The sequence below is a fragment of the Scomber scombrus genome, chromosome 13 (genome assembly GCF_963691925.1).
Source record: "Scomber scombrus chromosome 13, fScoSco1.1, whole genome shotgun sequence".
Lineage (NCBI taxonomy): Eukaryota > Metazoa > Chordata > Actinopteri > Scombriformes > Scombridae > Scomber > Scomber scombrus.
This window is the reverse complement of record NC_084982.1, coordinates 22340369-22356307: the sequence shown is the minus strand read 5'-3', so window position 1 is coordinate 22356307 and position 15939 is coordinate 22340369. Positions and strand designations below refer to the sequence as shown.

At 37.9% G+C, this 15939-nt stretch overlaps 1 protein-coding gene across 1 annotated transcript in view; it reads left to right on the top strand.

The window, feature by feature from the left end:
- The window catches only part of epb41l5 (erythrocyte membrane protein band 4.1 like 5), a 39349-nt gene that overhangs the window by 15200 nt on the left and 8210 nt on the right, over positions 1–15939 (top strand). The window contains exons 8-17 of the mRNA XM_062431145.1: positions 1182–1302; positions 1791–1878; positions 2102–2190; positions 2306–2375; positions 4763–4932; positions 6236–6342; positions 6668–6686; positions 7560–7605; positions 7996–8114; positions 15438–15589. Coding sequence (XP_062287129.1) covers positions 1182–1302; positions 1791–1878; positions 2102–2190; positions 2306–2375; positions 4763–4932; positions 6236–6342; positions 6668–6686; positions 7560–7605; positions 7996–8114; positions 15438–15589 — 981 coding nt within the window. The remainder of the gene's footprint in view (positions 1–1181; positions 1303–1790; positions 1879–2101; positions 2191–2305; positions 2376–4762; positions 4933–6235; positions 6343–6667; positions 6687–7559; positions 7606–7995; positions 8115–15437; positions 15590–15939) is intronic.

Genomic DNA, 15939 nt, shown 5'->3' with positions numbered 1-15939 from the left:
AATAAAAAGAGGATAAAATTATATGTTCTCTCCTCTCTATCTTGAGGCTGTACTCACAGCTGGATTAACTAAACATTAGGTGGGTTTCCATCCACCCTTTTATATGCACTTTTTCAATTTGCACATAAAAAAATGTGAGTGGAAATGCTGAAAATTTAAAAAAGTTTTTACGCTTGGATGAGGTGGAAAGTTGATGTATTCATAAAAGCAAAAAGCGACAAAGTGCGATGGAAACAGATTTAGTGAATTAATGATGATGTACAGGAGAAATGTGACTCAAACGTCCCTTAGCTCGTTTTCGTGTCTGGGCAACTGACACAAGGCTGTGAAAACATTTCTAAAAGCAAGAAGCTGTGATGTTGGCTGTTTTCTCCATTTCTACTGTCCATTGTGCTCTAAAGCACCAGGATTTGTAGCACGTTTTCTATAGCTTCAGCTTTGACTGTCACTCTGTTAATTATGTCATTGTGATGTGCCATCTTTTTCTGTATGTGGTTTATTGCACTTGAGGAGAACCAGCAATATAAACTGTTTAATTCGATAAGCTCAACTATTAATATTCACAAAACAGCAATGCTTTGAGATGCAAATTAATTAGTATTTTCTTGAATTGATTTTCTTAAATTGTGGTTTAAAATTTGCACTTGATTTGGATGAAAACCTGACTACAGTTCAAGAGATATGATTGTTTTACTTTGTCTTGTTCAGGTCTGTTAGATCAGGGACTAGGTGAATACAAAAATAGTATTTTAAAAATGTTGTACACTGCATTAACATTTTATATTCACCTATACACCTCATGTAATCCACTCCTATAGCCCCTTAACAAATGTATCACTATTAAACTATACTGTCCTCTTTCTTTTGTTCACACAGTATCAAATAGCTGTTGCACTCTGTGTGGAACTTGAGGTTGTAGTTTGTGTTTTATATATAAAAGTGTTTCTAATAACATATTCTGTCTGCTTGGGGCACATTCCATAATATATACTGTCTATTCAAATGTTTGGCAGACAGTCGATTAACCACTTAAATGCTCAGTGACGGGAAGAGGATGAGAAAGTTCCACATAATAGTAGTAATGCTTTTTGTTAAGTTCTGTGTGACAATAAACTATTTGTGGCTTTATAAGTTGCTCAGACTGTGAACTGATAAGTGTGTGTGTGTCTGTGTGTTTTCAGCTGAGCTAGGTGATTGTGACCCATTAGAACATAATCTGGACCTGGTGTCAGAATTTCGCTTCATCCCCAACCAGACAGAGGACGTGGAGCTGGCTATATACAACGGATGGAAAGAGTGCAGGTGAGCATTTCGCTATAACTAAACTAAACCACTCTACCTTTGGGCAGTCAGTTACACCCAATATAAAGCTTCGTTCTGTAGTCTTTCTGCTCTATGGGCTTGGGCTGGAACAGTTACCAGCAATACTGCAGTAATATTATTATACTATGATTATAACTTATTGTCGTCAACACCACTTCTTTCCCTCTAACTGTAACTATGTGCCCGCTAATCTCCAACAATAATACTGGTAGCAAACTATTTTCATTCTCTCAGCTTGGAGCAGAAGTTGTTTTTGTTCATGTTAACATACTGTAACACTTCACATCACTGCCTCACAATTACAGCTTTCTATTGCCCAACCATTATAAGGCTTTTACTGTAATGTAGCTACAGCTTCCTTCAGCCTTAGTCATACCTTATCTGCGTTATCAGCTGATGACCTAATGGTGGTAGCTATTTGCTTTGGAAGAATATCAATGTAAACTTTCCTTCCTCCTCTTCTTCAGGGGTCAGACACCTGCACAAGCTGAGATCAACTTCCTGAATAAAGCAAAGTGGCTAGAAATGTATGGGGTGGACATGCATATGGTCAAGGTAAGTGATACATAAAACACACACAAACACACACTCTTACACACCAATATCTGAGCTGGGATATTAAACAGGAAGTGTATTTAATGAAAGCAGAGAGTAGAGTGAGCGTGCATGAAAATATAAACATGTCACATGGTTATAATGTTGTCTTATTTGGTGTCTCTTTTTTTCTTCTTTTCTTTTCTTCTCTTCATCCATCTTTGTTTCCATTTCTACCCTTCAGGCGCGAGATGGAAATGAGTACAGTCTCGGTTTGACACCCACAGGAGTTCTGGTGTTTGAAGGAGAAACTAAGATCGGCCTCTTCTTCTGGTATGTTATGACCTCATCTACTGAACTTTTTACTTAAATGCCTTTTTAAAGACGCACCTTTAAATTTTCATTCTTTCTAAATATGTTTTTTTTTGTTTTTGTTTTACTGCTATAGGCCGAAGATCACTCGTTTGGATTTCAAGAAGAGCAAACTGACTCTGGTTGTCGTGGAGGATGACGAACAGGTGAACGTGAGCAAAAACTCCAATACTTACCTACTTACCATATGAGTGAATGTTAAAAATGCAAACTGTACATTCAGTCTCTTTGTCTTAGTCTTATTCAGCTATCAGACATATACCAGGCTCAAGTAGTTTGTAGCTTTATGGAGTATAGCTAATTTAGTTGTCGTTCCAACTGATTTCAATATTGATGAAGTTTCATGACAGAAGAAAGTGCATTAAATGTGCATTGGGACTTCTCAAATCATTCCTATGGCAGTATCGATTTTACTGTAAACTCAGTATATTTCATTATCTCAAACTTTTGTGAATATATGACAAATTATTTCTACATATGCTCAGATTTTGTTTTATTGTGCTGAGCTTTTCACATCTACCATTCCTCCACATTATATACAGCTTTTAACGAACAGATGTAGCTTGCTTTCTAAACTCAGACCAGGCATTTTTGAGATGATTTGTCTTATGTAAAAAAGAAAGAAAGAAAAACACAGCTTTATTTTGTTTGTTTCTTAATAAAAGGAATATTCCTCTGAAAACCTTTTGTTTGAAGTTGTGCCCGAGGCCTAAAAGAGGCTTATTCCAAATCAAAATGAAACAAGAGTTGGTATTGTAGTACCCAGAGGCTAGTGTATATGAGAGAGCAGGAGAGGTTGTTTTTGTCCATCCCGGAGGTCTGTGTGTGAGGTTAATAAAGAAGCCTGCCCCCTCTGGTATTTCTGGTATGCACCAGTCCCCTACACACACACACACACACACACACACACACACACACAGTTGTAGCCTCCTAACTCTGTCCTCAACTGTTATATACTGTATGCTAGTCTTTCCACTGCAGGAATTAACTGCACATACCTGAATTCTCTAACAAGATGCTTGTCTGTCACACATAAAGCAGTAGCTTCATTGATGAAACCAGTTCATCACAGGTTGTGAATCTCGTCAGAGGCTCATTGCATTGACTATTGTTGCATGTTTACAGAGAGTAAATCTTGTCTGCTCTGTGTTACATTGGAGGGAGGAAGTGAAACAGTCTTATCTCATTCTCAAACTAAATTTCTAAGAACAGGTGACCAGCTGTAATGTCACAAATATGCACAGTTAAACAGTCTTTTGTGTGCTTCTGTTGCTCTGTTTAAGTATTACATGTGTATTGGGGCATTACTATTACATCTAAAGGAAGATTCAACCCCCTAAAAACCAGAGTACCCAACTGGAACTAGGGCTAACAATTCTTTTCATTATCGATTATTTATCAATACTTTCTTGATTAATCATTTAGTCCATGAATAATATCAGAAATGCAAGTTATAGTTTCCCACAGCTAAATGAGATGTATTCAGATGTCTTGTTTTGTCCTACTATGATCCATAACCTAAAATTATGACCTACATATATGACAAAGAAAGCTAACTTTCTAGCTCTAACTAGAACCAAGTCTTGGTTTGGAGTTCAGAACCGTGGTCTGGTCTTACTTAACAAAATTCTGTACAGACCTGAGACCAGTAGCAATTTATTGTAAGACCAAAAAGGGGTTTGAAAGGACCTGGGATCCATCTGAGCAACACATGTGTCTTTGTCAGTTGAGCAGAAGAAATGCAACACACATTGCAGAATTCACTGTGGCTCTTTCAAGTTACAGATTGTCAGTTTCTTGAATAGCATTCAGACCTGAAGGATGCCATCCTTAATGAAAATCTGAATGGTTTTATAAGTGAGACGTTACAAGTGAGGGTCATTGGCTGTTTTAAATTCACCAGCTATTATTTTGAGGTTTTTACAGCTAGTTTGGAACTTTGTTAAAAGTATTTTAATGCACTCTGTACAGATCTTGGTTTGTCATTTTAATTTGTGTGAAAGCTTCTGTGTTTTTTTTTTCCAGCTTTGGGAGGGATGGTCACGGCAGGGTCTCTTTGGGTCTCTTTAATCCCTGTGTTTTGGTGCATGTGTGGAAGACAAGAATTATACCTGAAAACCAATGAAAAGAGGGAAACTAAAAGCAAAGAACTGCACAAAAAAATATGACTGTGAAACTGGAATGGCTCCAGCCTGAGTTTCGTTGCTGGCTGTGGTGCCAGTGAGGCTTTTATCTAGGCCACAATGAGAAATCAGATTAATGAGTCAGCACCTGCACACTATAGTGCAGTCATTCATTCTTCAAATATCAGCCTCCTTTCACAAGTAGGAGCTAGAATGAGTTTCGCTTTACTGAAAGTATGCTAGGATTGAAGGAGTTTCAAAGTTTGTGTTTAATTTGAGTTTGTATACCTGAGTAGAGCATAGTACAAACACTGTCACTGTGCCCAAAATACATGCTGTATGTTACTGTACTGAGACATTATCTTCTCCTCTGTACCATTCGAATCTAATCCCACACCACTCTTCTACAGGGCAAAGAACAGGAGCACACCTTTGTCTTCAGGATGGACCACCCCAAGGCCTGTAAGCACCTCTGGAAATGTGCTGTGGAGCATCATGCTTTCTTTAGGCTGAGAGGACCGGTACAGAAGAACGCTACACGCTCTAGTTTCATACGTATGGGATCACGCTTCAGATACAGGTAACACATGGATACATTCAAACATCAGGCAGAGTGGGTTAGCGCATAAGTGTTTCAATATCCTTTGGTATCAAATACAGAGGGCTTGAATTTTTTTATGGCACTTTTAGATTTACAAGGTTTTTTCGGCAGTGAGTTTTTTCTTAATAATGTTCAGCCCTGAGGCACAGTATTTCAGTATGTCTTAAGGTGTACAGGTGAGGCTGCATACAGTGCCTGTGAAATAATATTCAAACGTCTCAACTTTATGGTGGTGCAGCAAAGAAACAGCTGCTGTTGATAAAGGCTTATATGATGTCTTGACTAAAGTTTGCTGGAAGGAGCTGAGAAAATCTTATAAGTGAGAAAATTACATCATTTTACTGTAATAGCTCCTTTAAAGCCAGGAAAAGTTAATTATACTAAACAAATAACTAGTAAAAGGAAATGCCATTGAATTAGAATTTAAAATAATATCTTGAATAATCAAACAATACAAATTATCATTAATAAAACAACAACCAAACTAATAAATACAAAGTATCCATTTCAGGCTGTAACTAATAGGTGATGCACTAAATATGGAATTGAGAGGAGATGAAATGCAATCATTTATTTCATATGTAATTAATAAGCATTTATACTTAGCCATGTTTCTACTTCATTTGGATTGGTTTGTAGATATTTGTTTGCCATTTGACATTCAAGAGTCTATTTAAAAAAACATTGGTGTCGTCACCATCTGCGTCTGGTGTGTTGTTGGCTGCACGTCCACAGCACACGTGACTTTAGAAACACAGAAGAAATAGGTGTTGGGCAAAAATGTAGTCGAGTTTGTTTAAAAGAAGAGAGGGAAGCAGACGAGTTAAAGCCCACAAATGTAGAGTCATATGTTTGTTTCTGTATCGTGTGTTTGAATGTAGCAGCAGAGATAACGTACAGTATCATTCCTTGTACATACAAAAAAACCCACACGTGTACACACAGATACTTGCAGTGGTACCGAACAGGCACTCGCTGTCAACATACTGCAGTAGCCAAGTAGTTCTTTCTCCTCTGTGTGTGTTTAAACATTACCCAGTTGGATAAGCATTGGCAGTAATGTTGGTTTAACACGGGGGTTACAGAGTTTGTTGTTAGAAGAAGGTTATCGCCTGGATGGTTCCAGAGTTCAGCAGGGGTCATCTCTGTGCCTGTTGTTCCTGGGACAAATTTATCCAAAAAAATCATTAAAAGAAGTTGTCTTTTGTATTTAATGGTTTGGTCTGGTTTCCGTTTAGAAGGCCTCACAAGTGTAAAATATGTTTTGTGTTTGTGTGGCCAGTGGAAATACAGAGTATCAGACAACCAAGGCCAATAAAGCACGGCGGTCAACCTCGTTTGAGAGAAGGCCAAGTCGACGCTACTCAAGAAGAACCATGCATAACAGAGGTGAGCACAACGGTTAAACACTGAACAGCACTTAAAATATACTAACTATATACATACATAACAATTATCATTTTAGAGCCAACATTTTACAGATACCATCAACTCAACTCTATTTATATAATATCACTTTATACACAACACAGTTGATCCAAACTACACAGACAAACTGTGGCCTTGTGATTTTCACCTCTTCTTAAACACAGGACTAACACACAAGCTCATTTGTACACAGTAACATCATACACACACAGATTTGTCATGTTTGTATTTTAGTATCAATCTGAACGTAACATTCACTCTGTTCTCTTTTTGTCTTTTTTTACAGGACCATTCCATCCTCAGGAGTAAGTACACCAATATTTAAACATTGTGGTGGTTGTGTCACTGACTGATAAAGTGACTTTATCTTTCCTTCCTTGTTGTTTAGCTCACATCAGCTGATGTCTGTAGAAATTGTCATTTTATATATTGATTACTGTGCTACCACCGCTGTGTAATCCTGTTTGTTTTACATTCATTTTTGATAAAAAACAATAATGCAAAGTTTTCAGTGGAAATTTCTGAGTTAAATCAGAAAAATATAAATGTGTTTACACATACTGTAATAAGTACTATTGCCTGGCCCTAGAGTACTGTGACTCACACATTGCTTGGCTATAATCTTGTTAGAGTTACCCTTTTGTTACAGGGTTATATGTGTGTGGGCTAAAGACATGCAGTCATGGGATCAGTTGGGTCAAGGCATTTTGACAGTAAATTAGTTTTTCTATGACTTCATTAAATCTGGTTGAACAGACCTACACAGTGACTGCAGGTCCTTTTTAAACCAACAAAACGCTTACAATATTTAAGGCTGTGTAGAAAAATGTCAAGTTGTCTTAAATAAGGTTCGGGAAAATGCAGATTGGCTAATTAGTAATCTAGTCAACCATAAACAAAAAATACATAATCAGTAAGTAAGATTTTAGTAAGGTTACCCATTTGCATTAGCCCAAAATGTAGCTCATGTACCGTGGCCTTAATGGTAGACACAGTGTACACACTTCTCATGAGAGACTTTCATGAAAATTCATTCTTCAGTTCGGTCAAGAATCTGGGTGACAGTCAAAGCCGGTTCAGTTATTTATAAAATAAATACTTACACAGCATTAAGAATTCTTCAGAGATGTTTGTTCATTTGTTCTTTAATTAAAATCTCAATTTCTTTCTTTCCTCAGGGTTCTTTCCTCAGGCAATGGAGTCAGCTCCAACAAAGACAACAAGGTGAGAGCGCACCACCGCCACGAGTCAGTGCAACAAACTAAATCAGGGTTTGAACCCACATAAGTGACAACCAATCTACATACCAGAACAAAAAGCCACCAATTCTAGATGTTTTTACATACAGTAGAAAGGGTTAGAGTATGACTCGGATGGATTGTTATAGTAACTTGACAAAATGATCATACGATTAGAGTGAAGTATAATGATTGGAAAGTATTTAGGAGATTCAGAAAAGGAAGGAAATAACTACATGAATAAATGAATGAATAATGAATAAAACATAGCTAAAATATTCCACTCTCACCCTCATTTATGCCCATCTCTGTGTCCCTACTGTCCAACTTGTAAGCTCAGTTTTTATATATTTCCTCTCTTTCACTCCCCTTCCAGGTTTCTCACAGTAGAGGTGCCTGGTCAGGTGTGCCTGTGGTCAACCCGGTACCTGTTTCTACCTGTGGAACGATGGAAATAGAGGCTCTGCCCAGGAGCCCTGGAGGAGAAAAGAGGAGGTGGGTACCTGATAATTATATTATTCCCCTCTGGTTCAAAGTTAGTTCTTGTGGATGCCGGTCAATTTTATTTTAATTTAATTTAAGATGTCCTTTCACACAAGGCAGCTTATAACTGCTCAATAATGATGAGTAAAGCAACATCAGATAAGGAAAAGTTAGGATGGGCCAACGAATACTTGTTGGGTGCTGCAGGAAGTGGACTGATAAGTGTATTTTTCATGGTCTAATGCCATGACAGTGGCTTAATATGGCTTATCCACTGACCCTGCTTTGTTTTGACCAGTGAGGGCAGGAAGGAAGGAAGGAGGGAAGCAAAAACAAAGTGAGCATTTTCGTGTATTTTCTATTTGTACCTACATATCCCCTCTATTTTCATATTTTCATATTCCTGCTCTGTTTTGGGAGTGACACAAGCTATGCACTTCTATGTGGAGTTTTATCAGAAACTCTGTGGCTCTGTGTCTGCATGCATGCATCTTGATATACTGCAGCACACCAAGACACTGTAACAGAGCAGCACAATAACCAAACTCAAACACAAGTTGGACAGATAGCTGACAGACACAACAGCAGGCAGACTGGTAGTGGAGGGCCAACAGAGATAGGCAGTAGACAGATATACAGATACAGATTTGCCTTTTATTTGATACAATAACAATGTAAGTACTCAGCTTATTTCTCCTCAGTAGCACCTGTAAAAACGTCTTATTGTTTATTTTGTTTTTGTTTTGATTTCTATATCAGAGCTCTTTGTTTCCTCTTTTCTGCTGTATTGTTTTTCCTCTGGGTCATGAGTCAACTCAGTCAAAAAATGCTGCAATGTTTGAGCAGTGTGTAAATGTACTAAATGTCAGTGGAGGGGTTTTTTTGTTTTTCTGATGTGCAAGTTTATGGACTTTTTTTTTTTTGTTCTTTTTCAAGTGCAGAAGGGATTTAAACAATTCATATCCTTGCTTTTAACAAGCCATACGTACATATACACACAAATTAAAGGAAAACCCAAGTTAAAGTGTCTTTATAAGGTGTGTGGTCCAAAATTTCACATAGGTTTTAATTCGGTTTAGTCATTTTCATACTCCTCAAACCATTCAGTGACCCCTTGTCATCCTGGAAGAGACCGCTCCCATCAGGATAGAAATATTTCATCATAGGATAAAGGTGATCACTCAAAACAACTTTGTATTGATTTGCAGTGAGTCTTCCCTCATAGGGGACAAGTGGACCAAAACCATGCCAGCCAAATGTCCCCTAACAGAGCCACTAAATCTCCTCACTGTAGGCGTCAACCATTCAGACCTGAACTGTTTTTTTTTAATCTGTCACGCGTCTGTATGTATAAATGCATACTGGTGTGTGTATGCATCTTCCTCTGTTATAAACTTGCAATGTCCCCCTGTGTGTTCCAGTAATAAAATGTTCTGAGGAAATGTCTGGAGGCAGATCAGGTAGGTACGATCAAACATTGAGCCTTGCCGTAGCTCCTGCTTTAACAAATCAATCTCCGTGCAGTGGCAAGCTTTATGATTTCAGCTTTGGAAAAGGGCTCTCTTTGCGGTGGAATCGTCTCATGTGATTCGCTGTCTGTCCATTTTTGATCAGCATGAAATGCCAACCTAATCGGTGGAGGGAATTATTTGATGATTTTGGTTGCAATGTGGGGATCTTGTCTTTGGCATTATGAATCAGTGATGTGATATGATTTCAGCTTCAGATCTCTTCTGTTTAAGACGTTGGTGTCTTTTCTTTGAGTCATCTAATGTCCCGCTGTGCATCCTGTAAACCACCTGCTCCTTTTTAATAATAAATACATTTATTTGGTATAGCACATTTCACAGAAATAAAATTCACAAAGTGCTTCATAAGAGTAAAACTTGAAAAGATCATAAAAACATGCAAACAGTAAAAACATACAACCAAAACATATAAACATACAATGATGTAAAAGCAAGAGCAATGATAAAAACCTGATTTTTTAAAAGTTTTTAGAGAGGCTACAGATCATAAACCTGAAGAGATTTCCATACTTTAAAGACACTATCACTTTTTGTTTTAAAACCCTGTCAATCCTCCGGACTGGAAACGCAATATACAATGACAAATTAAGAGATTACTTATTTTTGCCATAATATAGCCTTAACAAAGAAAATGTCAGGTGATGTTGGTTAGATGGTAAGAAAACCTTAATCACCTACACGCCCTTCTCCAGCCTAAAGTATTTTTATTTCCTGACCAGACTACTCTGGATTCTAGGGGAAAAAAATCTCATTGAGATTTACAGCTCAGACTGACCCTGCTTCTAGTAAAGTCTACATTTCTGGTCAGTTGAAATTAGAGGATAGCCTGTCATTGTTGTAGAGCAGGGCTGCCTTTTTTCTTTGTGTATAACACTTAAAAACAGGATGCACAGGCATGAGCGATCACACTAATAATGCTGTATCTTCCTCTTTCAGACTTTGTTGTTTAAAGGGTAACGGTTACTCCTAAAGGCGGCAAATAGTGATCATCCCATAAGGCTTTTACTTGCACTATGCCCACTATGCCATTTTACTCTGAGGTTGTGATCTAATGTTCTCAAGGCGATGATGTCGAGACTTCAGAAACTTAACTCTCTCTTTACTTTACCCACACTGTGTATCAGCACGCGACGTTACCGTGAGCTGACCTCTTTTTAGTTCTTATTTATCGATGTCAACACATCTCAACAGTTTACAACTGACTCTACTTGACGTGAAGAGGATGCATTAATAGAGACGTTGCTGTATCTTCAGACTAATCCCTGGTGCTCGGCCTTTTCTCCTCCTACGCCCTCGTGCCTCGCTTCTAGTACAATCTCACCGCTGATTTTTGCATGCAGCACTTCAAACTCAAGCTATTCTCCTGATAATGTTACAAATATATATATTTCAAGTTGTGAAATGATGTCTTAATGCTTACCATATGATCCAATGGGTAAATATATACAAATAGACAAATTCATAGAAATAGTCCAAATCAGAGCCTTATAAGGGTTCACTGCATTTTTTAAAGACATATGTGTAACGACATCAAATAGTTCCTAGAAATGTTTTATTTTGATACATTTTACTTCATTTTACTTCTTCTTTTATTCTTTATTTTATTCATGTCTTCTCCCTGATGCTTGCCTCTCATTCCTGTGTTACTTACTCCACTTCTCTGTAATATTATCAAAAGTTAGTTTAGATAACCATTAGATCAATGCCATGGGAACAAATGTAATATTTGTTTTCTTTATTGTTATCATTTCGATAATTACAAAAGGTGAGTGGAAGTTCATCTGCAAGCCCTCTTGCCAGAAATCACAAAGTCAGTCAATGTTTTACAGTGGCAATGGGAAAGCGTATGCTCCTCCTTGCCTCAAAGACACTCCCTGTAAAGTTATCATCATGAATAAAAGCTTCTAACTTAGGGCCCCTTCAGTGCTGAATATATAAACACAGATTTGACACAAGCCATCAGACCTCAGCCTGTAGAGGTGCAAAGCCAGGTCACCGATGCTCCAGAGACATCCAGTCCACTTCACTTAACTCAAGTGCTCATGTCACAACACTTGTCACAGCACACTTAAATGCACACTAGTGTACAGTGTAGTTGAGGCAGTGTACTATAAGTTGCATGGCTTATTCATTACCCTGAAACTAGTGGGCCTTTCATTTATTCATGTTGTTTCTTGTCCACTAAAATAACATTTTTTGAGATTATCATTGGCAAAGCTCCTGCCTGGCTGTAGTTTAAAATGAACACATGATGACAAGGCAAAGTAAAAGGGAGCTCTTATTGTTGTCATGACTGTAGAAACCCCTCAACATGCAAGGGTTAGTCAACCTGCACGTCAGTCCATATACAATGAAAGCTCATTCAAAGAATTAAGCTCTCTCTTTCACACACAGACAGCTGACTCAAATTCTCCTCTGCTGCTTTTGCTTTCCCTTTATTTCCTTACACTTCTTCATATTAGACAAGCTGTTTCTCTGTATCATCTTCCTCTCCCTCGTTCATTTGCGATCTCCCTCTTCTTTTTGCTGTTTTCATCCATCCCTACCCTCCAATCTCGCTTCTGTTTTTACCTCACATCCCTCATCACTCCCCTCCCGCTTGTCCTCCTCTCTCCCCCCCATTCCACCTCGTTCTCCTCAGGTCCCCTCTTCCCTCCATCTCCATCCTCCTCGCTCATGTCTCACCAAAGCTCCCCCGCGAGGACTCGGGCAGATCCGAGCAACTGGCGACAGTCTCACCTTCTGTACCGACATGAATTGGACAGCACACTAATAAATGGGGAAGGCTCAGCAGCAGTGACTCACCCATGAAAAGCGTCTCGTGTTTGTGGTAGTGCCTGTGCCACGTGGAAGGGCACACTCGCTGTGAACGCACTTTTTTTTTTTTTTTTTTTTAAGTGAAACATTCCTCAACACAATCCGCTCCAAGTGTCACACATTAAGTCTTTTAACAATCCTTAAAGATCTACAACTTGGTACCACCCTTAGTCCATCTCTGCATCTCCTGCCTTTTCCTAAACCCCTTTTTAATTCTGAAAGGTTTCACTCCTCCCTTGTCTTGGCCTCCACTCTTTCTGTGCCTCTCTTGTTCATTCTGTCCTTCCTCTGCCCTTGACTCCTGATGTCATGTGGTGAAACTGACTGGCGGCAGTGAGATGGTATCAATGTGAGTCTTAGGAATTCAGCTGCGCTCTCGACTCTACAATTAGTTCACATTCAACTAAGTCCTGTTGCGCTCTCCTTTTTTATGGTTCTCCAAAAAAAAATGTTTTTTGTCACATTGGTAACACTTTTTTTCTGTATTCATTTAGTTTGAAGTCCATCAAATGATTTTTATAATTTAAATTAATGTGATTTTTCTTTATTTGGTATTTAATCTGTTCTGCAAATTTTAATGGCTCTGCTGCTCTCTTTTTTAGAGTTAGTTGGACAAGAAGATTGATATATTTTTCATCTGTCTATTTTGTTAAAGAGATTCATCCACTTTGTTTTTGCAAGCTCAGCACAAAGACTGGAAGTAGGGGGGAAGAGCTACTTTACCTCTATTAAAGGTGCCTTCCAAAAACTCTCAATCTGTTATATTTGCACATTGTTTCTTGTGTGTTAAACGCATGTAAAAATGCTAAAGGAAACATTGTGATTTAATGAGCATTTAGTTCACACAGTGAAGCTGATTTGCTACACTCATCTGGGCCTAATAGCTGCATGCAGAATCTCAGAAGTCCTGTCTTCATCTTCCAGGTTTGCACTGTGTCATAACTCTAGTTGGGACCAAACCCACCTGACTATTGGATGTATTGGCAAATAGTTTGTGAGGTAACGAGATACATGCAATTAGAACACTTTTAGATGTGCTGGGAGAGTGTTTTTCCTTTTGTCTTTTGTTTGGATTAGCTGTTTCTCCCTGCTTCCTGTATTAAGCAAGCTTAAACACATGTTGAAATGAAATTCATTTTGACCTTCTTATCCAACTTCTGGCAAGAAATTCCATCGAAATGGTCAAAACTGAATCATATTTTAATGGAAATGTATTATCTATTTTATAGTTCACTGTAACTTTTTTTTTTTTTTTTTTAACACAACTGTAGTGGTCACAGTTGAAAGGGTTATTATGAAGTGATCCAGCCATCCACTGTAAGTTAATGGTATGTTTGGCTGATTAATATGTGGAAGTAATTTGTATATAGGTGAAACATTCACTGAATGCGTAGCTACACCTTAACTACTCTGTTATAAATGTTTCTTGCACAGCTCAACCAATGAAGGTGATTTCTTAAAATGATTAATTAGTTTAATGTTTACAACACAGGTGTGACCAAAGACTGTATATCTGTCTGAACTGTGTTTCAAATCATTTCAGATAATAAAGACTGGATACTCTTGACATATGAGTGTTTGACCTGCATACTATGCTACAGTATATGTGTGTTTTATGTACTTTTGGAGAAAGAAGAATACCACTAATATGGCATTTTGAAATGTGTTCTCTTGTTTTAGATATTATATTTACAGATTGTTTATATATATTATTCTTTTCCTGGCAATCAAGTTTTACTGGAAGAATGTAAAAATGCTAGCCACAAGCTAGTGGGATGGCTAATATTTGCTCTTGACTATGTAGCAAATTAATGTAGGAAATACTTCCCTTTTTTTTGTCTTTTTGCATTTTTATGTACAAACAAAGTCCTTTAAAAAGTAAATATGGATAACCAGGCAAGTAGTGAAACTGGTGTAAAACAACACTCGCTCACTGCTCATGAACTCTGGATGTTAGTGTGTGTGTGGCTGTGTAGCATCTTGTTGGCAGGAGACAGTACATTCTTGGTGTGTGTGTCTCTATGCTTTTTTACTTTTCCTGTTTTTGTTTCTTGCCCACATGGATTAAGATACAGCCTCACTGTCCATTTTCAGGTTCTTTCAAGGATTACTTAACATGTGGGAGTGTTTATATACATTTGTGTTGTGCGTCCTCAGGCCAAGCATTGTACGTTTCTTTACGTATTTTGCTGTTACAGTGTGTTGAACTTAAGCTGCGGGTCTCTTCAGGCAGTATGTATACTGTATAGTATGTATATAAACCTCCTCATCTTTTACTTTGTCTTTAGGCTACAGAAATATTAAGTAGTCACCGTGCTGTGGAAAGAGCTTCCACTAAAATCCGTGTATCAAAAGTTTTGCTTCAAGTCGCCTCAATATTCTGAGAATATTGCCGCACATCATTTCCCACACAAGTTATTACTTTATTTGAAGACTAGAAATCATGGGTTGAATTATGCGTCTTTAAACCCTTTTTTTCTTTACCCAGTGGACACACAACTCCTGAATATTACTGATACAGAAGAAAGTAATAATGACAGTGTTGTGTTCTTGTTTGCGATTTTTTTCTGTAACGTTAAACACATTGGAGAACCTGTGAACCTGCATGATTTTCTTTTGCCAGAGGCTTTTTTAAACAAGTTATTATTTCAGATATATATACTATGCTGTTTGTTATATGGGAACTCGTGTCAGTTTTTTGTATATTGGTTCAGGTTGTTACTCTAAAATGTCTCGTAACACACTACCTGGGCCAGATTTGTCATCTTGGCAGCATCCATTCATATTTGTATGGATTACACAGGTACGTTTCACAGCTGTATAATCCTGATTCATTTTGGTGTAATTTTGGTTAAACACTGATATTATCTCTTCCAATGTATTCGTTTGTGTTTATATTGTAAATGTAAGCTTCACCATTTTAATTTGCCCTTCCTTTTTATATTTTCCTCCCCTTTTCTTTCCTTTCTCCTTCTCTTTCTTACTCCAGTGTGCCCCTGGTTGCTGACCTGATGGAGACGTGCATTGATGACGTCCTCAGGGCTCAGGTTGTTCCCACGGTGACTGCTTCAGAGGAGCCGGGACCAAGTAATGCCTATTCTGCTTCAAGCGCCACCGGGGAAGAATTGCTCAGCCTCACTGGTCAGACTACATAAAAACTAGAAAATGAAGAAAAGATTATGGGAAAATGTTTCTAGATGCAACACTTGGAAAATGTTTTCCATCTATTTTTGGAAAATTATCTTTAAAATAAGCCTCTGAAGTCCCCTAAATTGCCCATGTATGTATGATAATGTATATGATGATAAATCTACAGTGGTTGATGATATCCTGTTATATTTTTAAGAAAAGGATGTTCCCTACCAACCACCACCACTCACTTGTTGTTCATAAACATCTCACGTTATCTCATTATTTCCAGCAATTAAAACCTGCTTTACTGGGCATTAACATGTTGTTGATAACCATGCTCTTAATGCTTGGTAAAGTGG